This window comes from Athene noctua, chromosome 15, assembly GCF_965140245.1.
Source record: "Athene noctua chromosome 15, bAthNoc1.hap1.1, whole genome shotgun sequence".
NCBI lineage: Eukaryota > Metazoa > Chordata > Aves > Strigiformes > Strigidae > Athene > Athene noctua.
The window spans coordinates 6,305,625-6,332,897 of NC_134051.1; the positions used below are offsets into that span (position 1 = coordinate 6,305,625).

Sequence of the window (27,273 nt, forward strand, 5' to 3'; positions counted from 1 at the left end):
CTGCATTCTGATTTATCTGAGGAGGAGTTGTTTATCAGGCTGGGATTGGTTTGGGGTTTTGGCTCTGAGCAGCTGTCGGGGAGCTGCATTTGCTTCATTCTAGCCATGTCAAAATACGGTTTTCAAACAATGTCAAGGGGGAAAAAAAAAACCCTCCTTGTTGTTCTGACTTGAGAAATGAGTGAAGTTGTCCTTTATGCCTTCACCCCATGGGCATTTCTCAGCCAGAAGCCTGACTTTTTCCCCTCAAAGGAATATACCCTAAAGCCCAGCTCAGCCGCTGCTGCCCAGCTCGGTGACCATCACATTCCCATGGCCCAATCCAGCCTGGAGCCAGCTTTTTCCCATTTCTACCTTGCAGATAAAGCTGAGCCCAGCCTGGCTTCTCCCACAGCAGGAGTCCAGAGCATCATGTGAAGCAATTCAGCCCATAACACCATCTTCTAAACCCAGTGTGGCTCAGCCCATTTCATCACTAATCTGAATGCAAACAAATGCCATTAGAGAGGGGCATTTGGGTTCAAATAAACCCTTTCCTGTCCTTTCTCTCACTCCTGCACCAAACCAGCCCTCCTGGTGCTGCAAGAGGCTCTTCGGATGCTCCTGCTGTGTTTTGCTCTTCCTCCACAGCAATGGCAGCTCCTGGCAAGGCTGGGCACCGCGTGTCTCCTGCCCAGGGATTACACCGGGAGCTGGCTGCCAGCCGGCCCATTCCAGCATCTCTCAGCAACTGCAGAGATAATTGCCATAAGTCTAATTGTTCCTGCTGGATAACGAGCATTTTGCATCATCATCCCCAGCTGCCGAAAGCATCATCTGAGTTGCTATTTCAGGGGCGGAAAGCAGCTCCTCTGAGCTGGGAAAGGCTGAACCGGGCTGGATTCGGCCACCTGAAGCAAATTCCCCTCCGTGCTGAGCCCGCCCTGAGAGCAGCAGTGGTTTGCAAGCGTGTTTTGGGATGAGGTGTGGGCCAGGGACTGTTCCCAAGAGGTAGCCTGGACATGAGGGCATGCAAACATGGGATCTTCAGTGTGCTGAACAAACACAGCCAAATCCCCAGGAAATCGTGTCTCCAAAGGGGCCTCTCCCACCCGGACACGACACTGTCCCTGTGGGATGCAGAGGGCTGGAGATGCACAGGCATGCACATGGATGTGCATGCACACGAACACACGTGGCATACACATGTGGCAGGCGTGTACGCATACACACGTGTGTGCACAGAGCTACACCCACACCAGGAACCCACACCAGGAACCCACAGGCCTGATTCCCTGCCAACCCAGTGGCCTTCTGCTCCAGCTTTCCCCTGGTGAGGGCTGCGGTTTGGACCTCTCCTTCGCACAGGCGCTGGTGTCCATGAGCGCCAGAGGATGGAGGCATCTCTGAGGTCTCTCTTTTAATCCCTTTGCTAAATTTTATAATGTTTTGAACTAGCTAACAGGCTCATAAACTGGGTGACTGCAGAGGGGAGCTGGCAGGTGATCAGACAGAAACCTCTTCCCCTTAGAAACCAAGGAATCACCTTTACAGTGCACGGTTCCGGCTCAGTGTAATGAGCTGTGTGCGTTCTCAAACACACCATGCTGCTCTCAGTCCAGTGGTGCCCATATTTTGTGTGCTGCCGTTTTGTGGGCTTGCCGCAGCCTGCCCACACTCTGGCCCTGGGTAGACCTGCTCCATGCTGGTGAGACACGTGTCCCTGAGCGATGGGGGGGATGAACCAGCCGCGTGGCAGAAGCCCCTGACTGGGCATTGATTTCTTCACCATCAACGCTCTGCAAAGCCCTGGAACCCAGCACCTCCTGGGCAGGGCTGAGCACAGCCATGGCTGCTCTGGCACACGAGGCTCGTTTGGCAGCAGGAATGAGCATTTGAGCAAGCCAAGAGCATGGTGCTTCACTCCCTGCACCCCATCCAGCACCCAGCATGGCTGCTGGTAGTCTTCCAATGCCACAGGATGTTTGGAGCATCCCCAGCTGTGGGATCCACGCTCTGCTCGTGCTCACAAACATATAGTTTTGGGGCAGCATCAGCAGAGGCTATCCATCCCAGCCCAGCCCAGCCCAGCCCAGCCCAGCCCATCCCAGCCCATCCTGCAGCTCCCAGCCCAGCCTTCAGCTCCACACCTTGCTTGCTTTTTACTTATTCTCCACAAATCACGAGGTCACAGTCAGCTCTCAAGTGCAAACCCTCTTCTCAGAGCACCTCAAATTAACCCTTGGGGCTCCTCAGGCTTGCAGAAGCTTTCAAACACCATTTTTCCCTCCCTTGCTCTGGAGGTTTCATGACCACAGCCCAGCAGCAGGAAGGCAGTGCTGGGCATCAGGATCCATTCTCTGCTGCCTGTGCCCCATGTCTGCAGCCAAGCTGCCCTCGCAATATCCTGCCTTGGCTGCTGGAAGGGGTTTGAGGACATCAATGTGGCATAAAGATGTAAGGCTGGCAGGTTGTCACTTGTGCCCTTAATGTCATGCACAAGCCCCTGGAAATGGGTTTGCGAAAGGCTGCTGCTGAGCATGCCTCGGGAAAGGGTGACTTGGAGCTTGAGATAAGAGTCCTACGGGCTGGCAAGGAGAGAGGAAAAAATGTGTCAGGGCAAGAGAGGGGAGAGATAAGCGGCGCATCTAGGCTGAGAGCATGAAGCCGTCGGCCTTCCTGGCGCCATGGGGCTCTGCGGTGGCCAGATCCGGGCTGCAACAGCCTTGGATGGAGCTGGCTGCATGGCAAAGCCTGCGAGCCAGGAGGGCTTGGGGAGAGCTGGGTGGGAGCCCTCTGCAAAAACCCTCTGGCTGCAGAGGGCAGGGAGGAGGCAGCCCTGTCCAGGAACCTGCTCCAGGGTAGGTTTTGCACTGAAATAGCCTCTGCTGCTGCCCAGACCAGGGTTTTGGGTGGCCATGAGGGAAAGCACTGTCCTCAGAGCCAGCTGGGCCCTCGCGGCTGATTTTTCATGTTGTCTCTTAATTGCAGTTCTTCATGTTCTCTCAAAGCAAAAGGCGTAATTAGCCAGAGGACAGGAAATGTGGGGAGCCGGGAGCAGCCTCCGGAGCTGGCAGCAAGGGGGTGGTCGCTTCAGGGCCAGGCTGTGGCTCCTGCTTTTGCAGGATCCCTTCTCCCTCCCACCAAACCAGCTGCTGGCATTTCTCCTGCCACCATCACCCTCCTTCTCCCTTGCTACACCACGTCCACCCAGGCATCCCGGGAGGAAAAACAGGTGCTGGCAACAGCTCCTTGCTCTCATCCCACCACCACCACACCCCTGCAAGCACACAAACATGCTTCTCTTCTGCCAGCTCCATATTTGCAGCCACTGTATATACAGTATAATCCACCCACAGGGTATCCAGGCTGTACTTGGCTGGGAAGGACAGAACATCCTTGTGATTCGAAAGGTCAAAACGAATGTCAATACCCTGTCAGCTTGAGTCAGCAAGAATGTCAAAGCTGCCCTGGGGACGCAGGGTGCTCGGAGGGACAGTCGTGCCTGTCAGGGTGTGCTGCTCCCTGCACAACAGGCACAGGGTCCTCAAAGGCGCTCTGCTTGCTGCAGGGTCAGGCAGAGCAACTATCCCTAATAATAATAATAATATGGTGAGCAAATGGCTTTGTCTGCTCAGCCCGGAGGTCCCTGTACCTCCTCTCCACTCCTGGATAGCGAGTTGTGATACCCCTCCACAACATCCTCCCAGGCTCCTCCAGCTTCTGACACTGAAACCAGGACTCTGGTGCAGATTTTCCTCCCAGGGCTCAGCTGCGGAAGCTGGTCCAGGTCCATGGGCAAAACACAGCCATTTTCTCTGGGATCTGGAGGGCAGTAAGTCCCACAGAGCCACAGGCCAGGAGCAGCTGCCCAGGGCTCAAGGCTGGAGCGGGACCAGCATCCGCCCTTGTCAGACCTCCTCCTCCCCGATGGAGAGAAACTGCTGTCGCTTCGAGCAGGGCTGGGGAAAACTCGGCTTGGGCAGACAGCTGGGATTAATTTCCAAGTGACAGAGGCGCTCGTGTGTCCCTTGAGCTCCCGGCCCTGTGCTTAATGATTTTCTCTGCTAATAATCTCCACTGAGCAGGCAGCAGGACATGCAGACACCTAGCACGGGGACAAAGGGGGCAGTTCAGAGCCTGACGTGGCGATGGCAGGACCACACTGCTGTTCCTAACATATAGACCGTTTGCATTTCTCCCCAACCCGTCCTAGCAGGAGGGCTGCCCACAAGGCCCTCAATGCCAGCAGTACCAACCTTTCTAACAACGGCCCTGTCTAATGAGAATGAAACCTTCTTGGGGTTCAGGGCAGTTGGAGGTGAATTAGGAAATCCCTTCACAGTGTCAGGGCAGATCCTGGGAGCTGATGGGTTTTGCAGCAGGGCTTTGGAGGATTCAGGGCTGTGCTGGGTGCAGGGAATCCATGTTATGGTCCTCCTGGACGCAGCATTCCCATGCATCTTTCCTTCCCTCTCCCTACACAGCGCAGGGAGCAGAAACAAGACCATGAACTTGGGTGCAAGATTCTCCAAACATGGGTTTTTGGAGAGGCCCCCAGCTCTCGTCAGCCCAGCGCTGCCGGCAAGAAGCTGTGTGGCTGGGCAGGAGCAGCGGCACGCGTCGGTCCCTGCCTGTGCCGAGGTCGGAGCTGGCAGTGCTGCCCAGCCTGGCAGGGCTCTCGCGGCCCCGACCTTTCTGGCTTTGAAAACAGGACGGGAACAAGACGCACTTTTGTTTTCAGGTCGGGAGCTGGAACGGGACCTTCGGGCTGTTCCTGGGATGTTACTGCATCCTGGCTGCCACAGACGGGGGGACACTGCTCTCTGACACCCCGGGCAGCCTCCCTGCACTCGCATCGTTCCTATTTTGTCCTTCAGCGGCAGAGCCCAAAGCTCTCCCTGTCCTCTCCTGCAGCCAGGCAGGCTGGGGGTGCCCCCCCAGGGCCACTGGTGGGGACAGTCAGCTCTTGTGAGGGGCCAGCCTTCAGCTGGAAACCCCGCGGGCTCTCGCTGCAGCTCACGTGCCCAGTGAGCCCCGGGGAGGTCAGGGAGTTTGTGCCGCTGCTCGATGCAAAACATGACTGTTGCCCTTGGTGGCACGAGGCACTGAACTAGAAAACCAGCATGTGAGGAATGCGGGTCCCCCCACCTTGTCTCACGCCTAAAACCCAGCTTGTGGCCACCAAGCAGCCCCTGGCCAGCGACCCAGACCGTGCTGCAGGGACACAGCTGAGGGCAGGGAGCGGCTGCAGCTTGTAGCAAGGCCATGCTTATGCCCTTTGCATGGGAAAAAATGGGGTTGAGCTCAGCATTCAGGGTTGGCTGGTCCTTACCTGGGGACCTTCAAGTCACAGGAATTAGGGACAATATGACCCTGCACCACCAAAATTAGGAAGATGCCCTTGGGGAACTTCTCCCTGCACAGGGCTGGCACCAATTTGCTGCTCAGTGTACTGACCATGAGGAAAACAGGCAGCAGATGATGAGGGTATTTTTTCCTCTGGTGTAGAAAGGGCTATTTCTAGAAAAAAAAGGCAAATACCACATCCCAGCGATAGCCTGTGGGGACCTGGCACCTCACTGTCACCCACCGCCTGCCCCAGAGCAGCCCCAAGGACAAAAAACTCAGCGTCTCTCTGCTTTCCGGCCCCACTCCTTATCAGCCTCCCACATCCACAAATAGAGAAATAATCTGCCCAGTTCCTGTATAAGAGATTGCGGAGCCAGCTAGTGATGAGAAATGAGACGGGCCCTGCCACGTCGGTGCACGCAGCAATTGCTGCCGGTGCGGAGGTTCCTCCAGCACGTCCCAGCAAATCCCTGGGATGTGCCCGATAACTCCCCGGGAGCGACTCCCGGGGGCCGCCTGCCCCTCTCAGGTGCCAAGAGCGCATTTAATCTTGTTGAGTGATGAATTCATTCCACCCTTTGCAGGCTCAGGCTTTCTGTGGCAGCTGTCACAGCAGGGAAACACGTTTTTTTAAATGAAAATCAAGATTCACAGGTAATCTCAGCAGTGGGGACTTGAGTTCACAAGGAAAAATAAAGTCCATTCTCAACTGCCTGTGCCACAGAAAGCCAGTGTAACTTTTTTTGTGTGTTTGGTCCAAATCTCCCCAAATCTCCCCCAATCCTTCTGCTGGCAGAGCTCAGACAGGGCAAGGTGGGGACAGGAGCCTCTATGGGGCTGGGAACAGGAGGGTTTGTCAAGAGTGGGGCTGGGAAGGGGGCTGGGGAAGGAGCAGGGACCCCCCAGGGCAGCTTAGTCCCTGTCCCCTTTGGCTACAGTCCCTGCCCTGCAGCACAGTAACACCCGGCATCGTCTTGAACCCCTCAGCACTGCATATTCCTGCCCCACACCCACGTTGCCCTGATCAGTCCCTTTTCCTTGCGCTGGCATGAGGATTTGCTCAGGAGCTGGGTCAGGGACTGGATCCAGCTGGAAGCATCTGCCCTGCTGAAAGTTTGTGCCCCAAATTGTCCCTGCACAGGTCTGGCAGGATCGGTGCAGCCCCGAGGTGCCATGGTGCCAGCACCCCCCTGCTCTGGGCTCTTGTTTGTGCCTGTGGGTAATATCGACCCTGTGAAAAACATCTTTGTTTTTGCTGCCTCAGGGCTGAACCGTTACCCTCCCCAGGGATGAGTCCCTGAGGGCTGGTGGGGATTTATAGCTTGCAGTGATTTATGCTGGAGGTGAAGCAGGACAGAACTGTTGCAGCCGGCACCCGACATCAGGACTGTCACAGTGTGACCTTATCTGACCGTGTGCAGCAAAGCCCTGGGGACAGATAAGTGTCCCCTGAGGACAGTGGTGGCATCCACAGGATGGGTGACAGGGTGCATGTGTTCAGTCACCCACCCCACTCTTGGAAAAAAACAAATGTGAGATTTTAAAAGGCAAATTTCTGCCTCTAGTTCAGGGGCTTGGTCCTCTGCCCCTGTCCAGGGAGGGACATGGTGGGAGCTGGCACTGCCAGGAGGGACACCGGGTGACCCAAAGGCAATGCAAATCAGGGCGAGTGGCCGAAGAGGTGATGTTGGACTTGGGGAAATCAGCTGAGTAATAAAGCAAAGCAGAGGGGCTGTGGAAATAAGGGGCTACTGACTAACTGGGGTCTGGGGACACCCCCCAGGCACCTCTTCTCACACTATCGCCATCTTCTGAGGGGGAGTGGGGACGGGAGAGGGTAAAACAAGCCCTGAGAGCCAACCCCAAACCCCAACCACTTCCCCTCGGCCCTCAGCCGCCACCTCCGCTCCCTTCCTGCCCGGCTCCTCCTTATCAGCGCGGGGCTCTGCGGCCAGACCAAACAGCCGCCGCCGCACGTGGGGCAGCACGGGGAGGACTGGGACCCAGACGATTAAATAAAAGCATCTTGTCTTCTGCAGGGTGTCGAAATCCAACCCTGGGTGCCCCCAGGCAGCTCTGCTTTCCTTGCCCTCCTCCTCTCCTGGGTGAGAGGTCTGCGGTTGCTCAGCTCTGTTTACCAGCCCACGGATTTTTTCCCCTGCAGCTGTTTCTTTATTTTCACTGCAAAGCAATGCAGAACCACCTTGGCCGAGAGCAGGTGAAAGCCCAGTCCTGAGGCCTGCACCAGTTCAAAGCAGCAAGGAGCTGGGCATCCTGCTGGGGGGTGGGATGGAACACCAGGGGACATGGGGACGTCCCTGCGGTGGGATGGTGTGCATAGGGTTGGGGGCTGCCATGAGCTGGGGGTCACCTGGGGCGCTGGGACATGGGGGGTCCCATCAAAACCAGTGCTCACTGGGGGACTGCTGGGGACTACCATCCTCCAGGGCATCTCAGGAGGGTTCTGGGGCCATCAGGATGGGGCTGTCCCCATTCTGAACTCAGGGTGGAGGTCTCCCCAGCCTCCCACGTCACCAGCATCCCTCCTGGGACAGTTGGGGACAGTGGCTGGCCTTCCAGACAAAGAGCCTTTGGTGATGAAATTACTCTGGAGCAGCCCAGTACCTGTGCAGCCAGACTTACCACCAGCCCACACTGAGGTCACGCTCTTCCCACGGGCTTTCTACCAGCCAATGAGTTATTGCAGGAGAAAAAAAGAGATGATTTAGCATTAAATTATGCCTGCTGTGTGTCTCTCCCCGCAGCCTCAAGCCTGCATGGATCCAGGACAGGGGGACCCTCACCCCATTCCCCCCATTCATCCCTCGCTGCCTTGCTCCTGTGAGGTCCCTGCTGCCGACCTGCTGTGTGTGGATCTGTGGGGACCCCCTGCACGATGAAAACTTCTTCCAACACACTCCTCCCTCACTGGAGCCTTTCAGGGACATGGGCAGACCCTGGATCAGCTCCATTTGGGATCTTCCCTGAGTCCCCTGGGCAGAGGGAAGGCAAAGGGCTCCAGCACACACGGGCTGTGCCAGCCCTGTCCCAGTCACCAGCACTGGGAAACACCCCGGTGAACCTGCAGGACTGTATTTGTAGGAGTATTACCTGATCAGTGTTGCTGATAACAGCCTTTTACAGCTCTCACCCAGGCTCTCCAGGAGAGGTGAATCAGTTCAGCCTCCCATAGCCCTAAGGAGAGGGAAGGGGGTAGCAAAGAACTAAAATACAAGTTTGGGGACAGTCAGGGCCAGGTTGTACCAAGTTCTTTTGCCTTCCCAGTGGGTATCGAGGCTGGCATCGCACCCTGGGAGAGCCCATTTACCTGTCGTTTATCCCCTGCTAATATACTTTCCAACTCCAGTGCTATTTTTCACCCAAATTGCACACAGAGGTAGAAGTCAAAAGACTATTTCTATGCACGTCAGGAGAATTGCTGATGGAAAGGAGAGAGCTCCTGCCGAGAAAAACGCTGCAGTGTAAGCCCAGCCCTTTACTAGACACTGGAGCAGCCACCAAGCAGCAAAACTTGCTGGGAAATCTGGCTTCTTTGGGTTGGCTGCTTGCGGCTTTGCTGGGTTTGTTTTGTTCTGGGCTTGAGATACTGGTCGGACAAAAAAATGCTGTGTAAGTATTGAATTAAAAGGATAATGCAAAAGCCGCAGGGTGCTTCGGCTCGAAAACGTGAGTGGTTTACAGTCGGCCCCAGCGGGGTACAGGCTGTTTGGAGAACATGGGGTTCCTACGATTAGCTTACTCATATGACTCAATATATAACCACCAGTTACACACTAGATTTAATCTTGGGTCAAAAGTCATGGATAATTCAAACCACGCAGAAAATGTTGGTCGCGTGGTTGTTGGAGCCGTTTTTTTCTGCTACTCTTTGTTTGGCCCAAACAACCTCTGCAAAGCAAATGCACCCTGGCCCTGGGCAATAGTGGGTCGGTGTTACCTGTGCTGGCTCCTGCCCTGGCTGGAGCGAGCTCTGCTCCCACTCCAGGAGCTGCCTGCTCTGCCTGCATCCCACATCCAGCTGTCTGAGTCTCATTTCATCTCATGCACTTGCTAGGAGAGAAAAAAAAAAGGATGATTCATGCCCTAAACCTCCCGTCGGAAGCATAGCATCAGTCCTCAGCCCAGTTATTTTGTTGGTTGTGTAGGTGATGGCAGTGAAGGTGCCCTCCTCACCCCGAATTAGCAGGGGTGTGGATGCTGCCTGCTCTGTCCCTGCAGCAGATTTGGTACCTGGAGCAGCACATTCTCTATTTCCGTCGCTCCCTCTCAGGTGCTGCCCCAGTTTCTTGTCTTGGGCAGTTTCTTCACCGACTGAGTCATGAAAGCCACTCTGGTATCAAAAAGATGTCATGGGGTTGTTCAGGAACATCCTGCCTGGTTTGGTTAATTGAGCAAAGGATTTCAAAGCAGTGTCTCAGAAACATCGATCAGGGTAAAGATCTTGTGCTCTGAAGTTTCAGCTCGGGCTGTGGGGAGCTTTGGCTGCTCCACGCACCCACGAGTGGATCGCTGCCCTCTCACTGCTTTCCAGAGGCAGCAGCCGTCATATCTCGTGAGCTGCTTCTCTGACGAAGGCTTCACCAAGTGGGGAAGGGAGAAGCCATCCTGCAGTTTTGCAGAATACTGTCTTGCAAGGATGGTTATTCGTAGGGAATGCATCATCCCATCTGCCGGTGGCAGCAGACGTCACTAGCCGGTTGTCACATGGGGACAAGGGCCTGTCATGGACCACGGCTGAGCTCATCCATCACTGAACCTCCTCTGTGCCTCGGTCTCCTCTTAGGTCATTAGGAAGGATGAGTGATCCCTCCCTTATCTTGCAAAACCCTTTGCTGTCAGCAACAGAGAGAAGGATGCAAATAGCCCCTAGGAGCACAAGAAAGCTTTTCCCCATGGGAACACGGAGGAGTCAGGGAAGCAGCATCATGTCCATTTTACCATCAGGAGAGGCAGTGAAACAACCACCTCACCCACAGCTGGGCATGATGATGCTAAACCCCATCTCTGGCCAAACCCTCCCAGTCCCTGTCTGCTCCTGCCCTCACCGTTGAGCTGGTGGCTCCAGCCCAGTGGTGCTGGCACAAACGGAGGGTTTTGCCGGCAAACCAAGGATCTGAGCCTGGGCTAGAGCCAGCCAGAGACTGGTAGGGCTCATTCCTCTTCCCAGCCTCAATACATTTGCACAGGGAAGAGGAAAAGCCCTTTGGGACAAGGAAGAGAAAGCACTGGAACAGGCATAAATAGCTTAGTAATAATACTAATGATAGCACTTAGCACGTAGACAGCAGTTTGCAGAGCAGAGCGCTTTACAAACATTAATTAGTGCTGGTAGACAGTTCAGCGATATGGTTCCCATTTTGCCAACTACAAAGAGCAGAGAACCGACCATCTGCTTAAATCCTCTTTAATTTAATCCTGGGGCATTCGTAGGAAAATCCTGAGCCCGTTTCAGCATCAGATGAGCACACATGGGCCCTTCAGATGCTCTTGGAGGGTGGTGGATGCCGAGAATCTCAGGAGAAGGATGTTTCAAAGGGTGTTGGTAGCTGCGGGTTGTGCCCAGGGTGTGGAGCTGGAAAACAAGGGGCAGCTGTTTTCCATGTCAATAAACACATGTGGTGTAGCCAGAGTGGTGGTGGTTTCCCTAAAGACTCATTGTGTTGATGGAACCTTTGGGGTTTGTCAGCTGAGGATGCCTGGTACCAGGATAAGCTAAAACTGCTTAATTTAGGGTATCCAGTGTTTTTTTCTTTAAAGATACCTGCTTTGTATCGTGCAGCAAGCAACATCCCTGCAACACACGCTGCAGCGGGGTTTTGCTAAGGATGGGGATCAGAGCTGAGGGCTTGGCCAAGGGGCTGGAAACAGATTTAATGCTAGTGTGAGCTGGACCCAGGAGCAGCGCCCCAAAAAGTCCTGGGGGAAATGCAGATGTTGCGGGAGGTCGAACCAGGAGGATGAGCAGCTGCAGGCAGCAGCTGGCCGGCGCCAGCATGGTTGGGTGGGAAGCAAAGCTGCTATGGCACCCCGAGAGTGCAAACGGTGTGCGGGGCGTGCATGCTGGTTTTCTGAAGCTTTCACTCTCTCCGTGGATAATCTGCAGGCACAAAAAGAAGTAGATGAAAATAAAGGGATGGGAAAGGCCAACTCCCCAACAAGGAGATCCCCTTCCACTTAGCAGCAGAAAACCAGTTTGTCTACTCTTAAGCTAATATTGAAAACTTCAGCCCTTTCCCAAACATTGCATTTAAATTTCCCACTGCGTATGAACTCATCAACCCTACAGATGGAAAACCCTGCTCAGCTACGGCACTGGCTATTTTCTCAGGCTGATTTATTCGGGTTAGTGGTTTTTTATTATTAGGTATAGATTTAAAAGTCTGTAATGATGGAATTTTTCCTCCTCTCTGGGCAGATGGGTCCTGACACAGAGCATGGAGGAAAGGGTCAAGTAGAGCTTACAGTGAATTTTATTTCTTCTCCAGACAAAAGAGCTCCCAAATCACTTTGTCCCTGACTGAGCACACTACATATCACATCTCCATGTTAAATCCCTTGCTGAGCTGAGCTGGACTTGCAGCTACATTACAGTTATGCAGACACTTGGCTAAATCAGGGCTCCCGACTGCTCACCATCTCCAGGGCCTTTCCAAATTATCCCCCAGGCTGGCCACATTTTGGGTCTAGGATGTTGCAAATGGTCCAGATAATGCTGATTTCAGCAAGTTCCTCTAAGCTCAGGCTCAAGCTCAAGCTCACCCCACGCAGCTCAGGCTCTTGCTGGGTTTTGCCCTGCGGATGGCTTCCACGGGCAGCTCCCACATCCCGTCTCCACACCATGTTGCCTTGTTAAGTGTCTGATTTTAATTTCTCTCAGTCAGGAGCTGGGCCCAAGCAATTACATAATAACAAGATATTCATCCAGAGGGAGAGTGCGGATCTAGGTTAATTGGTCTGACAATTGAACCCAATCCTTTCTGGTTTTGCCCAGTCTCCCTTATTTCTCTCTCCTTCTGCACAATATCTGCAAAGCTCTCAGCCTTGTTAATTAAGAAGGTAACTTCACCCCGAGGGCTGTTTTGTTCTCCCCTCCCTCCTTCAAAAGCAAGAATAGAAAAAGCAGCAAGAATTAGCTAGTTTGGGATGAAGCAACCACCTCCGAGCAGGACGGAGCCAGTTGGGTCTGACAGGGGTCAGAGCGCATTGAGCTGCTGCTGTTCTCCTGGGCTTTGGGGAAACAATGCTGCACGGTGAAAGCAGGTGCTGCACCTGAAACATTCCTCCTAGCACGTTTGACGTGGTTGATAGACACATCACAAAGCTGGGCGGTGTAGAAAACAGCAGAGTCCCTAGAGCTGGTTGGGTGCTGGGTCATCGCTGGGGCTGCAATGCTGCAAATTTGGGGGGAGAGGTGCAAAAGGGTTTGTGGCTTCTTGGGAACACACAGCCCCAAAGGTTCAGGCACTTCTGAAACACTTTTAGCCAACAAGAACTGCTGCAAAAGCCCCGTTCATGGGGGTCCGATGAGTGGGGGATGCTGGAGCCTGGCATCGTGCCCCAGGCCATGATGAGTGGAGCAGAAATGAAGCTTTGCCTTTTTTCATGGACTCTTTGTGGTGTCTATTTATGAATATCCAAAAGCAGGTACCCTGACCCATGCTGACCAGGGTGGGACACTCACCTCCATATTTTCCTGTCACCCATAGGTGTGGGCAGTCCCAACCCTGCCATATGTGAAGGAGCTATAGCATATTTTGTGCCATCATTTTCATCATCTGAAAAGTCATGGGTAACCCAGAGATTGATTTTGGACCAAGGAGGTGCCAGACTGGTGAGTTTTATATCCAGACATGTTTCCTCACAGGCTGGTATGTCTTGCAGAGAATAAACTGGCATCTGCAGAGAGGAGCCCCACTGCAAGAGCGAAGCAGTCCCAGCACAGCAGAGCTGCAGTGAGGGGCTGTGGCTGCCACCTGCTCATCCCCAGGAGCCAGTCCAGGAGCCCTTTTTTGTGTTAAAAAAGGATGTGTACAAGATGCATGAGCAAGAAGCACAGTCGTGAGACCACACTGCCGCTCTGGAAAAGGAAAACCTGTTATAAAACGGGCATCCAAGACACAAGTTTGCTTTTCCAGAGGCTGTGGGATGCTGGGGGGGTTCTGAGACTGAGAGCAAAGGTGATGCCTACAAGAGGAGGGGTTGGTATCACCTGAAAAGCTTCAGGGACCTGCTCTCTGCGATGCTACCTCAGGGCTGATGGAGTCATTAGCTGGCGTGGCTGTAACTGAGGGGGGAAACCAGTGGGACCCTCTGGCAGGACAGGGCATGGCTCACCCCAGCAGCCCCCACGGTTGGGGTGATAAACCAGCTGGTTCCCAGCTAGTGCCTGGACAAAAGCTTCATGCAGGTGGGCACTGTGCCAAAAATGGGAACACAGGCACCAGCGATGCCAGTCCCGCCGAGGTGGAGAGCAGGCTGAGAGCAGGCACCGGCTGCCTTCAGCAGCGATACAGTGGTGATGGCACGGAGCCTTCCTCGGGTGACACCAGCACTGTGTGCAGGCAGCCTGGCAGCACCACCCACAGCAGGTCCCTGCCTTTCCCAGCCCTTCACCTGGGAAGGAGTCACCCCATGCAGCACGAGCTGCTCCCCAGCATGGCACATCCCCTGGCACACGCAGTGGAGCCCCTCTGCCTCCCCTTTACTAAACAGAGGCTGATTCCTGGCATCCCCAGCTGCCCCTGCTGCATCTCCCAGCACCTTACGGGATTTTCCTGACTCCACCAGCGTTCTGGAGCATCCCTGTGAGCCTTTGGATGACTCACCACCATCACCAGGGGACGTGCAAGCATTGAAGGCAGCAGAGGTGCTGCCCAACTGGGGCTCCCACTGGACTGGCATGATGGAAACACACCACAGGCACCGAGCAGGTCACAGGGGACCCATGGGGCTTGGGGACAGCCAGCTATGTCTCCATAGACCCTCAAGCACTCTCACCCAATATCTCACTAACAGTCTTTCAGTTGCTGCTGTTAATCTCCCTTTTCTGGATTTCAAGAGCTGGCTCCAGTCCCAGCTACCTGGGGATCCTGAATGCAGACTCTGGCACATGGGGTATTGGGCTGGGCTTGACCCAGATGCAGCCAAGGCAAGTTTCCCCTAAAATCTGACAAATTAGAGTTTAAAATAGTATATATTCAGAGTCTGTTCTGGGAGAGCAGCAGCACCCAAGGCACCCTCAGGAGCATTGCTGGCATCTGCCAGCCGAGGAGGAGCAGGCAGGCGAGGGAGGTGGGGATGGGGACAGGCTCAGACCCATCGAGGGTGGCCGTGGAAACGGGATGTGCAAGCTTAGCTCCATGGGTGTCTGCACACGGGGTGGCCTGAGACCAGTGACCTCCCCTATGACAGGTATTTATGGAGCTGGACGGGATCCCTGGAGCCCTTGTGTCCATGCCGCAGTGCCTGCAGCACACCAGGGCTGTACATCGTGGTCAGACCCTTCTCCCAGCTGCATCCCTGCTCCAGGACTGAGAGCTGGGAACCTCCAGGAAGGAGCCACTGATGGGACATTACTAGCAGGCTTGTGGTTGGTGGGAATGGCAGCCAAGGTGGCCTTCTGCTCGGGGTTGCTGGTCATGGAGCTGTGCACGGGCATCAGGAGTTGTTTTTTGGCAGCTGTGAGCGCCAGCTCTGCATTGCCCACGGGCTCGGCCCTGGGGGAGGCAGGAAGAGGGTGTCAAGCTCACATTTAAACACAACATGTTCCACAAGAGTGTTTGTTAACACAGCCACAAACATTTTGCAGGATCTTTGCCAGGCGGATGGCCTTAATATGTGTGGAGGCTCTAAGGACATGGGAAAGCTGATGCAGCCCATCACTGTGGGCTCTGATCTGGTCTCCCCGGCACTGCTGGGGCAAGGGAAGCTTTATTCCTCTCTGGGGAGTGCATTATTTAAGTCCTTGTGTACAAACAAAGAAGCAAAGACCATTAATCCTACCAGGAGGGAAATGATATCATGATGCTGCGGGAGAAGGGGGGGGTGAGAGGAAAGAACCCAGAAACTGCCCCGGTTCCTCCTGCCCTCACCACTCCTGGCTCTGACCCCCTTCTGCCCCCCGCAACTTCAGGGTGAGTGGAGGAAAAAGCAAAGTAATGGCCCTGGGTCCTTGGGGGATCTCAGGCTTGCAGGGACAGGATGAACAGTCTCAGTCCTGGGAGAGCTGCGGGGTTCCGGAGGGGGAGCGGGTGCAGAGCCAAGCAGGGAGGCATGGAGGAGGAGGGGGGATGCTCTGGGCTGTCTGGGGAGCCTGCAGCCTGTATTTTTTCCAGGGATATTTTCTCTATGAACCCTACGGACCTCTAGTTCTGACCCACAAGTTTTTTATGCTTTTACCCATCTCCTCCTCTGTCCCATCCTGCTGTGGGGGGAGTGAGCGAGCGGCTGGAGGGGGGCTTAGCCAGCCCCACACAATTCCCCAGAGTCTGAAGCTGCAACGGCTTTCTCGTTGCCCCATGGTGCTCCAGTTGGCCCTGGCTAAGCTGTGCACACACACACACCCCCCCGGGGCTGCAGTGCCCAGAGAGAGGGATGTGGAGGGCATCGGGAGCCCGGCCTGGGGTAACCAGGAGGGCTGAGGGCTGGAGCAGCCAGACCCTGCTCTGCGCCTGGGCTGGCAGCACCACGCTCCCACACGCGATCGCACAGTCCCCTCTAGTGGATATTTCTCCATCTCCTCTCTACGCTCTCCCACGGTGCCCGGGGAGCGCTGGGCTTCGGAGCTTGGCCCTGAGCAGTGACCCCAGGGCACCATCCTGCTCCTCTCGTGAAATCGAAGCAAAGCTTTGTCTGGCCACTGCCACGGGCTGAGCCATCGCTGCCTCCGCTCCTTCCCCTCCTGCGTATTCGGGTGACTCATCCTCCTGCCGTCCCCTGCCCTGGCTTTGTCCCACAGCACCCGTCACCCTTGCGTCAGGGCTGGCCCCGGCCGGCCCCTGCAGCCCTCGCTCTCCCCCTTCGTCCGGCTTCGCACCGACTTGGAGTTATTTGGGCATTGGCCAACGTGAGAAAGAGCTAACAAACACCCACGCGGCGACAGCTTCCGAGGGCTCCAGGCACAAGCATCGCTTGCTCCCACCCTGCCGGGTCCTGCAAGTGTGATCCAGCTTGGACTGGGGTGAAGCGAGCAGCTCTGGAGAGGAATTCCCGAAGGGGGTTGGGTGCTCATACCCACACCCCACTCCTGGCAGCTGAGGGGTTTCATCTGATGCCTCCCGGGAAGGCACCTAAACTTCCTGAAACATTTCTGGTGAGTTTGGGCAATGCCCGAATTCAGCACCCAGCCGACGCCAGGGCTTACACGTTAAGAGACGGCATCTTTGTTTTTGACACCCTTTCCTCAGTGCTCAGCCTCTGGCCGTGGAAAGAGTGCGAAGGCTCCCACCAGCACCGGCCCGGAGTGCTCCCTGTGCTCAGGGCCAGGTCCAGGTCACCACCACCTCCTTTTCCCTCATCTCCACCTCCGCCTGCCTTGGAAACTGTGCTTGTCACCTGGAAGATAAGTAGTATCTGCAACCTGAAGCTTTTCAAGGCAAAAACAGGAGAGTGTGGAGGAGCAGATGCAGCTGCATTCCTGCAGGTCACCGGCAGTTCGTGATGCTCCACTAGTGCTCGCAGGGCTGGTGGGATGCAGTCCCTCCACCTTGCTCCATCTTTTACTGGGAAACATGCAGCTCTGGTCCCAGTGCCACAGCCTGGCAGCCCCAGCTTGGAGCAGAGCTGGTGTCAAAGCTGCTGCCCCCATCCCTGTGCCAGGGAAAGGACAGTGTCTCCTCTGGGCAGCTCAGACCTCCAGTGCGGGGCAAAAGTGGTGAGGAAGGAGGCAGCTGGGGTCCAACCTTTGCTGTCAGGCTTTGCAGGCAGCCCCAAAAAGCAGCTGCAAGGGCAGAGAGGTGCTTGTTGCCCAAACCAGCCCCAGGGCAGCTTTATGGGCCCCACAGGAGCATCTGGGGGGGATGCACACCCAGTCCAGGCTGTGCTGCCTGAGCTGGCAGCTGAACTGCCCTGTCCTCATGCTGGCCAGGAGCCCTTGGGTGTCCCAGGTCCCACAGGGCTGCACCTCCAGCTCATGGATGCAATCCTGCTCACAGCCTGCATTGTGTCCTGGCATCAAACCAATGCTCGGACCATGCATGGCAGCCCCAGGGCAAACGCCCATCCTCCCTGACGTCTCATGGTGCCTGGGGCAGGTCACTGCTTCCCACAGGACACTCCTGGCCCCAGCATCAGTGGGAACAGAGTCGGACCTCAAGCTGTCCAGCCACAGCTGTGCACGGCTCAGGCCCAGAAACACACATCTCAGTCATGAGCTGTGGCACAGACCATGTTTTAACTTGCTGTAGCATCTAGGCAGGGGCTGAGCTGTGGCAGGATTGGAGTTGCCAGTGAAGAGGCTAATTTAACCTCCGAGTGCTTGCAACCATCTAGCCCAGCACTCTGAGCTGGAAGAGAAAAATCAACCTGCTTTTAAACTGCACATGTCAGCAAGTTAATGCTGTGCTGAATACAAGGGAAAAAAAACCAAGTCCTGTGCCTTGCCCCAGCATCAGTGCTCATCTACTCCGTGCTGTGCTGATCCTGTGCTCAGGGAAAGAGCCTGGGGTGGGCCACTGTCTGGCTGGAGCATCCCTCCCCAGAGCCCAATAGACAAATGGGGATTTTCCCAGCCCTGTTGGGATGGTCCTGCCGTCCTCCCTCCCCACCTTCGATCCTGTGTGTCTGGCAGGGCTATGGCACGGCTCACAGCATGCAAGTGCCAGTCCAGCACAGGGGTCACCTGTGGCATGGCCCCGCGGCGGGCAGGGAAGCCTGTGGATACCTCACATGCAGTGTGTGTGGATGTGGACCATCCCACAGCGATGAACAAGGTACAAAATCCCAGGGAGAGCCAGCCCACGACAGCTCCAGCCCCTTTTATTGCTTCTGCTCTGTGGCCCAATGGCAGACACACTTTATGGCTTTATTTATTATAAAAGATCTCCAGGAAGCTGATTGTTACCTAAACCCAGCCCTCTTTCTGCCCACAGGGACTCTGTCTAATGGGGTAATGGCACTGCTGGGGGCAGATTTCAGGCTTTTTGGAAACGGGGATTTGCCCAAGACCACAGGTGAACACCCTCCCTGTCCCCAGGCAGAGGGCAGAGCCACAGGAGGGAAAATGCAAAACCTAAACTCTGTTTCTAGGAAGCTGGATGCCAATAAAACCCTGTGTTTATTGCAGTTCTCCTCATCGGCCCCATTTTTTCAGATGTGCATTTAAAAATAAAAGCTCTGTGCATCTTAGCTGGCCATGGAAGGGCTTGAACATTGAAAGGGCCAATGTGTCAAGTGATGGAGAGTCACCTCCTGGCCCCGAGTTCGGCGGGTGCAAACAGGCCAGCCACCTGCTCAGGATTTCTGTGCGTTGAGTCGGAGCCTCATGCATGAGAAACTCCAGCTGTGCTTTCAAGTATATTTGGCGTGAAGCCACATGGTCTCTCTGGTACCACATGTCCCACCAAGGAGGAAAGACCTGCTGGTCATCAGAGTGCCACATCCCTCAGATCCACCACAGCCTCGGGGGAAGATGGCTGCTTTGGACAGCTGTAACGACATGCCAGCTCCAGTTTTGGCTCAAGGACAGTCTGTGAGAAGGCTCTGGAGAACTTGGGCAACTCATGTTTAAATGGTGCTGCTGGGAAAAAGACCAGCTCAAACCCCATGAGGCCACCTGGGCTGCATGAAGGGGTCAACAGCCAGCGGGGCTAAAGGGGTACGTGATGCTCAGCAGCTGTAGCAGCTGCCCACGGTGCTCATCCACTGTCCCAGCTCCCTGCCTGCAAATCCCCGGCCAAGACAGCTCTTGGCCATGGAGCTGCATCTTGGGTGGCTGCACACTGCCAACACCCTTCCCAATTATCAACCCCCTCCCCGCCCAAACCAAATCCACCATCCAGAGAAGCACACAGTGGCTTAAACAGAAAAAAGAAAGAAAAAAAAAAAAAATCCTTGTGCTATGTAACTCCCACCACCAAGGACCAACCACGCTGTCTTTACATGGTCACACCATCCAAGAGACGGGGCAACTTTCAGAAAGACCCAAGACAACACAGGCTTTGTCCCTGGCCCCGCAGCAGCTGGGGAAGGCACAGACTCAGAAGCACCGACTTCAGTAGCCCCTCCAGGTCCCGGACATGGCGGAGGGGTGGCTGCCGCTGCTGAAATAGTTTTTGTTGGCTATGTAGCTTTCAGCTCACATAGTTTTTTGCTGATGGGGTGCCCATAAGAGAGAGGAGAAGCAAGCCAAATGCATGAGCAAGCAGCATGGGGTGGCTAACCCCAGGCAAGCCCGGGCTACCGCCCCCGCCCATGAGGCTACATGTCCCAGCGGGGAATTTTCCTCCTGCAGCCAGCAAGTCCTCGGGCCGGGAGGGCAGGAGCGCATGGTGTGATGCTGGACGGCGTGGGGGCAGGCAGGAGCAGGGGCCGCATGGCCTCTGCGGTGTCAGCAGTGACGCAGACTTGCTGGTCCTGACGCACCCAGCGCATCCCCGGGGCTCTGCCTGGGGCAGCCGGGAGCTTGGGACAGCTGGGCTGTGTCTGCCTGATGGCCCTGCCGTAGGCCTGGCTCTCCCCAGCAGCTGGGATGTCTCTTCTCTGGCGCCAAACGAGTTGCTGCAGTTCAAGGCCAGAGTGGTGCAAGCTTGGGGAGGCAGGAACGAGCCGGGCAGGGGAGGAAGAGGCTGTGGGCACACAGATACGCAACAAGCATCCCTCTTGGAGCTGCCCCTTGGTCCAAACGCTCCCTTTTTGGTGCCCAGCTGCAGCTTCCCAGCAGCACTGGCTGCTCCCAGAGCTCGGCAGCCCTGGCACAGTCATCTGGCAGGGGTGGCTGGCATGGACAGCTGTATACGCTGCAGCCCCTTCACACGGGCCAGGTGGCCACACACCTCGCCACAGAGGTCCCGGGATGAGGCGAGCGGGGCCAGCAGACGCTCCATCCCCAGATATCCAGAGGCGGGACAGGGGTGGAGCTGCAGGCAGCTGCAGAACAAACTAACTCTGTGATACAGTCTCATGAGCACCTCTGATGGGCTCCCCAGCCTTTAACAGCAGTGGCCCCCCAATTTCTTCCCTTGTGGTATGTGAGGACGGATGCTGCCATGACAATCCTCCACCAGCGCAACCCTCAGCCTCCCTTTGCACACCCATGGGGCCTCTGCTGTACCCGCTTCTCAGCGGGGCTGGAGCGCCTCCACCAGCTCCGCTTCTCCACACAGCAGCACCTTCCCGGGTGGCTCTGCACCAGAGGATTTAGGATGTTCTGTGGCATCAACTGTCCCAGTGCCTGGCCCCGGTGGGACGCAGCACCCAGGACCTTCTGCGTGGAAGCAAGGTGCTCAGTGGACACATGCCCATAGTTTTCCTTGCAGGCTGATGTTGTCCACTACCAGGAGGAAGATGGGGTGATTTGATCATGCAGCCTGCACGTGCAGGGGCTTCCTGGCTTTGAAATCCAGGGAGTTACCGTCCGATCGCTGGCTGGCAGGGTGAGCCATGAGGTCCTGCAGGAACTGCCCTGCTCCCAGGAAGGCTGGCGCTGGCACTGCTGCTACCTGCTCGCTGCCCTAGAGATGCTCCCAGTGAGTGGCCCACAAGCAATGAGCAGGTGGGAGAAGAGCCCCTGCCTTCATCCCAAATCAGCTCTAAAATCCCAGTTTTAAAGCTGTGGCAGCTCCTCAGGGATGAGGGCAAGCAGGGAATCCCTCCCACTGGCTGGAGGACGGCTACATCTCAGGAGTAACAGTGCCTCAGAGCTCTCACCCCACGGCCAGGTCCACTGGAGGAGCGGTACTGTCTCCATATCCTGCTGCAACACTTCCCACAGGGAAGCATGTAGCCGTCCCCTTGCATCAGCTGTAAGGAACATACAGCCGAGCCAGTGCAGGGAGCCTGGGCAGCGTCTGCCTGCTCCTCCCACTCTTCCAGCCTCCTCTCTCCCCAGACCCAGGCACCAACCAGGCAGAAACATCCCCCAAGGCAGCCACTCAGTATGAAGCCCCATGAGGATGAAACAAATCACCCGCATGATCCCCAACCGTAAGGTAGAGAGGAGGATGGAGAGCTGGTCTGTGCCATGCAGTGCATTGGACAAGGGCAGTGACACACTGAGGGTGAGCTCATCCATCAGAAATGCAGGGCTGGCCTCGCAGCAGGTGCAGATGTGGCACAGAGATCCCAGGAGCCAGTGGGAAATGTCCCCCAGCCAGGCTGTTGGGTCCACAGGGCCAGTCCTGCTGCTGGTCCTTTGTGGCTCAGCCAGGCTGGGGCCTGCTCTCTGGGTCTGGACGGCTGTGGTGCCTCAGCTCACCCTCCTCTTCCTCTCTGCAGCAGAGACTGTTTGTCCATCTGTGGTTTCAGCCTTCAACAGGACTCCAGAGGGACATCAGCGGGTGGCCGCAGTCCCGGGTGGCTGCGGGAGGCTGGTGTTTAGGCATCCTGGCCGGGTGGCAGGCGTTTGCTGTCCAGAATGGCCTTCCAGTCGTCGGTCCAGGACTGCAGCCTGCGGCTCGGGGGCTTCAGCTGCAGGTGCTTGTTGTGGCAGGCCGTGAAGAGCACGTGCTCCCAGCTGGGGTTCAGCTCGGCTCCTGCAAAGCAAGGAGAGAGGTCGGCTCTCTGGACAACTCCTCCATGAGACATAGAGGCTGAGCTTACTCCAACATGAGGAACCTGTGGACACAACCCTAGGAGAGCCAGGGAGAGACCAGCACCCATCACCCCCAGATGCTGTTTGCCCTTCGGGGCTGCCTCTGGTCACTCCTGCCACCCCACACCTCTCTTACCTATTATATCAGGCCTGTCATCTATAAGCAGGTCAGCAGAAACCACCGTCTTATCCCGTGTCAAAACGATCTGCTCGAGGAACTCAGGGCCGAAGTGCTTCTCCACCCAGGCGTACTGGAAGGCGAGAGGCGAGCGGTGAGCACAGGGAAGGCTGATGGATAGGGCATGGGCTGCTCGGCGACGCGGCAGCAGCGCACGGCACGAGCCCTGGTCCCTCTCTTCATAAGTTCATTAGTGGGAAGGATTCGGATGCTGCTGGAGCACAAGTTCTTTTCAATCCAAGCAGCTTTTGATGTCGTGATGAAATACTAAGACCAAGCGCCTCAGTGCATGCGAATGGCAGAGCTTGGCCAACAGCAGAGCTGCTGCTCTGCGAAGAAGCTTAGGGACAAAACTGGTGAAGCAAGGAACTATCGCTGCTGTTTTACAGACAGACAGACAGAGGCATGTGGGATCAGCTGGCTTTCGCTGGGCAGTGCGGTACGGGAGGGGGAGCTGGGATTCGGGCCTGCTCACCTTCTCGTAAGGGCAGTAGCGGTACTTCTTGATGGGGCTTGTGCAAATGAACACATCAGTGCTGCCATGAGGAGAAAAATAGGGGCAGAGTGTCAGTTCGTGGCCAAACACACCGATTGGACCCTGCTGCCCCTTGATATACACTGGGCTGCTTCTGCAAGACCCCCTCCATGCCTGAGCAGGCAGGTGCCCAAAGCAAACCCCCTGCCACACACAGATCAAACTGGGCAGATTCAAGGTGTTAATCCCCCATCTCGCAGGATCCCACCTCCAGGATATATACCCACACCCACGGCACAAGCATGTTCTGCATCTGGCTGCACATGGCCAGTTTTCTTGGTGGCTGCTCCAGGACTCAAAGCCCTCTCTTTTTTTCCATGCCCAGCAAGCCAGGAGGTATTTTTAATGCTGATGTTATATTCAGTGCTTCTGCCAGGAGGTGGATAGGCCTGCAAAACCACTGCTGCTCCCCTGTCCATCCCCAAATACCATGGGCAGGTTCCTACTCACTCTGCCAAATTTGCCATTTGCTTCACAGCTTCCACAGCCCCGGGGAGTGGGTCCAGTTCAATGAAGAAGTTCTTGGATTCCCAGATGCTGATGGCTTTCTCCTGTGAGGGGAAAGAGAGCGGTTACTGCACAGGGCTTCTTGCTACTCTTCTCCTTAGATGTGCATCTTCCCCACCCTCTGCTAGAACAGAGAATAGTGACTGAGAAAGGTGGAAGCGCTGGCTCCAGTCCCCTCCTGCTAGCCCACCTTGCCTCTGTGGGTGCCTCTGTTTCCCACCCACTGATCTGCACTCATCCCATACAATTTAGATCGGCAATGGCTGGATCAGGCTTGGTTTTCCCTGTGCAGCCCCAGACACAGAGGGAGCAGCATGTTCCTTCAAGGCAAAACACAAGAAATTGTCTAGAACTGAACTAAACCCTGGGTCTGCATCCAGAGAGGCACTTCCACGTGGATCTGGCTGACATGGCTTGGTAGCCCTGCTGTAACGTGATGCTGTTCAGCTCCAGATGCTGTCTGGCCTATTTGTCTCAATGAGATCACTTAAAATAGCAGCTGGGCTGCTCTCAAAGGAGAAAGTATATTACAGGATGAAATGCATGTCAGGATGAGTGCAGATGGTCTTCCTCAGGGATGCCCGGGCAAGGTCTACCAGGCAAATGCAGCACCTCCAGGCAAGTGTTTGAAACACTTAACATCCAGGTTGGCAGCTGGGGTGCACTAGAATGGTGCAAAGGGAGAGTAGAGCAGAGAGAGACCACGGGGAGCGAAACCTTGGGATGAAGGCAGAGTCCAGGGGCTGCCTGCAATGGGTCCAGCACACCTCTAAGGAACAGTATCCCCTGCTCTCCCTCAAACAGGTAACGGCTTATCAGCTGCCAAGCAAAGCAATTATTTTGCATGGACACCGGGTCCTCGGGGAGGAGAGCCTGGGAGCGCTGTGACGCAGCTGCGGGCAGAGGAAGCAGCCCTGTCCCAGCATTGCAGCTGCAGACGGGAGAAATTTTGAAGGGAGCCCTGCCCTGAAGGACTGATCTTCATTTTGAGCACCTGTTTCTGTATTTGAGGTAAGGGAACAGGGACAAAAGGAACTTTAAGCCCATCCTGGCCTTGTATTGCAAGGGTATGGAGAAGTCAGCAGGGCATCAGGGTAGGAGAGAGCAACCTAGTGATGCCTGTGTGCTGGTTCTTACCGCTCATAGCAACAAATAGGCTGGTTGGATACGCCAGCAAGACTTGTAGCTCCCTCCTGCCTGGTGAGCGGAAATATAGCGGGTAACCACCACATTTGCCTTTATTACACCTGTACTGGGGCTTTCCTGGGAACTCCAGGCTCAGGGCAGCAATGCCCCAGGGCAAACACGGGGCTCACTGGGGGAGTCACATTCTGCTTCATCCCACCGGTTGCCTGTGTCAAGATGCTGGCTGCACACCTTGCCTGCTCTCAGGAAGATGAATGCATGAACCCATTACATATTTGGGCACTGAGCATTTAACATGACATGCCAGAATCCAACCCTGTATTTCTCAAAAAATCCCAGATAACATGAGAAGACCAGACACCCAACTTAAAAGGAGAGACTACAAAGTTCAGCTGTTGCACTCTAACTTTTTGCCTGAGCAGCAGAAAACATTGGTGGTTCAGAAGACGGGGGAAAAGCCTTCTTCCTACATATTCAAAATGAAACATGCTGATCTGGTGCAAGAGAGCAGAAATGCCTCCTGGCACCATGAGAAGGACAGTTACCCTAACAGTTCACCACAGGGCCAAGCAAACATTCAAACTCCAGTTGCTCTGCTACAGACCACTGAGCAGCAATGTTTTATTTTTAAGATACCGACTATAGTTGCACAAGAGACATCTGAGAAACGTGGCGTGATGCAGAAATGCACTTCAAACTGAGCTGAAGTGTTTTCTTACAGCAAGGACTTCCGTAGCTATTCTACTTCCACTTATGTTCAAAAGCATTTTGCAATCAAGCTCGATGGGGGAAGAACTAAGCTCATTTTGAAGAAAAGACCTGCTTGGCTCCCAGAGCCAGAATAACTCCCTGTGGCACCACAGCCATCATGCTGCCCCGCAGATGGAAAAAATCCCCCAGGCTGGGAATTCCACCATGTGCCAGACAGGACAGACCCTCAATCTCCTTCTTCTTATGCCTCCCCATGAGCAATTTCCCTGTCCGTCCAGTCCAGGGCTCCCCATCCTTCCACATCTGTGTGCTTGGTGTATTGCTGAGCTGTTGTTCTCCCTCTCAGAGCTGGGACCTTCAGCTCACTGTACTCTTTGGCTCTTATTTTCTGGTCTCCTACAGCAGGTTGATGGTGATCTCTGACGAGGGGGTACTGGAACAGCCCACGTGCCCATAAGTCAGAGCAGCTCCTACTCTTTACCCCTGGGCAAAAACCACGGGTGAAATCAGGACTGCCCTGAGGTTGGTCTGTGGAAGTTTTGCTATTTGTTCAGCCCAAGGTTTTGGTGGTTTTACATGATCACAGCACACGCAAGATGAGCTCACTTCATTTAACACATCCAAAGCAGTTAAGATCAAGCAAAAAAATGAGTTATCATGCATTACCACTGCCAAACTTTTAACATCTGCCTTACTGCATGAATGATGCCCTCCATTTCCCTTTCAGCAATCCCAGCTAGAGAGGACATATTATTCCTTCAGCTCATTTAGGACTTTGCTGGTGGGAGATCCTCGGACCTTATTCACCTTCCCTTCCTTGTAGCCGTCGTACTACTAACAACATGAGTACTTTTATTTGCTGTAACACCTTTCAACTAGTGCAACTGCAATCCGCAGATGAGACCACAGACATCCCACCGAGATGGGAAACTTATAGAGGCAGAAACCGATTTTCTGCAGCCCTTCATTGAATGATAAAGTACAACATAAAGAAAGCTTCTGCTTTTAGGCTTTAATTATTAAAATGAATATGGCAGTTTTCAGGCATAGGAGGGCTTGGGGTTGTTTTAAGTAAGCCCTCACATGATGCATCAATTGTATGATTCGCTCTCAACTTCTCTGCTGCGTCCCACCCCTCACATTGCTGTTGATGAAGGAAATAATCCATCTAGGAACAGTATCCACGCAACTTGGCCAAATCAGAGCTAGAAAACCCCAGCTATGCAATCCGGGGTATTTTAAAACAGATGTTCTGAAAGATCTCCTTTCCTTGCATTTATCTCCATCCACGCATGCAGGGGAAAAAAAAAAAAAAAGAAAAAAAAGAAAAAAAAAGATAAATGTGCATGAAAAATACTGCATTTCTGGGAAAAAAGGCACTGCTGGAAGCGCTCCTGCGTGCAGACCTGTACCTGTGTTTTGGTGGGAGCTCCGGCCAGCACCCGCAGCCCCCCCCAGCGCTGCACCCACGAGCTGGGGGCCAGTGGGTCCCGTGGGGCCGGAGCTCCAGCTTCACGAGCGAGGCAGAACGCGCAGAGCCGGGGGATGCATAGACTCACACTCAGCTCAGGTCCCAGGCGCCCGTATTGCTCCGACACCCAGAAGCCCCTCCGGTCCTCCAGGGCAATGTAGGGTTTGTCGGGGTACCTGGCCCTGAACTTCTTGAGGAAGCCTCCCTCGAAGTCAGCCAGCACCCCGTCCATGTCCACCAGCACCCGCAGAGCCCTGCGGGACCCCGCTGCGGGGCCGACCCCCCTGCCCAGCCCTGCGAAGGGGCCGCAGCGCCGAGGCCGAAAGTGCAAGAAGCTGCTCAGCAAAATCATGGTGGAGGGGGGCTCGGGGCAGGGAATAGCGGGGGGGGAAATCTCCAGGCGGGGTGGGGTGGGTGGGGGGGGGGGCCCTTTATTTCAAGCACGCACCCCGCAAGCAGGCGGCCCTGGCAAGCACGTTCCCTTGCAGCAAAAGGAAGGAGCAGGGGGGGTGCGAGGGGGATGCAACGGGGAGCAGAGGGGCCGCAGAGGGGGTGCGGGGGGGATGCAAAGGCCCGTCCTCACCCCCAGCGCCTCCTCCTCCTCCTCCTCCTCCTCCTCCCCGCCC

At 55.3% G+C, this 27,273-nt stretch overlaps 1 protein-coding gene across 2 annotated transcripts; it reads right to left on the bottom strand.

The window, feature by feature from the left end:
* Positions 1-18,310: 18,310 nt before the first annotated feature.
* NT5M (5',3'-nucleotidase, mitochondrial) lies at positions 18,311-27,081 on the bottom strand. 2 transcript variants are annotated; one of them, XM_074919513.1, is made up of 5 exons: positions 26,736-27,066; positions 23,263-23,363; positions 22,753-22,813; positions 22,236-22,350; positions 18,311-22,040 (listed from the first exon to the last, which is right to left on the bottom strand). In XM_074919513.1, the coding sequence occupies exons 1-5, from the start codon at positions 26,997-26,999 to the stop codon at positions 21,883-21,885; spliced, it is 699 nt and encodes a 232-aa protein (XP_074775614.1). In that variant the 5' UTR covers positions 27,000-27,066; the 3' UTR covers positions 18,311-21,882. The 2 variants fall into 2 exon arrangements, with proteins under 2 accessions (XP_074775614.1, XP_074775615.1); XM_074919514.1 differs by lacking the exon at positions 22,236-22,350 and having other exon boundaries at positions 18,311-22,032; positions 26,736-27,081.
* Between the last annotated feature and the right edge of the window lie 192 nt (positions 27,082-27,273).

Excerpts from the sequence above, each read along its gene's own strand:
- NT5M (XM_074919513.1), bottom strand. The coding sequence starts at position 26,999 with ATGATTTTGCTGAGCAGCTTCTTGCACTTTCGGCCTCGGCGCTGCGGC. Across the intron at positions 22,351-22,752 it reads GCTACTGCCCTTACGAGAAG|TACGCCTGGGTGGAGAAGCA; the intron begins GTGAGCAGGCCC and ends CTCGCCTTCCAG. Across the intron at positions 22,041-22,235 it reads TGACAGGCCTGATATAATAG|GAGCCGAGCTGAACCCCAGC; the intron begins GTAAGAGAGGTG and ends CTTGCTTTGCAG.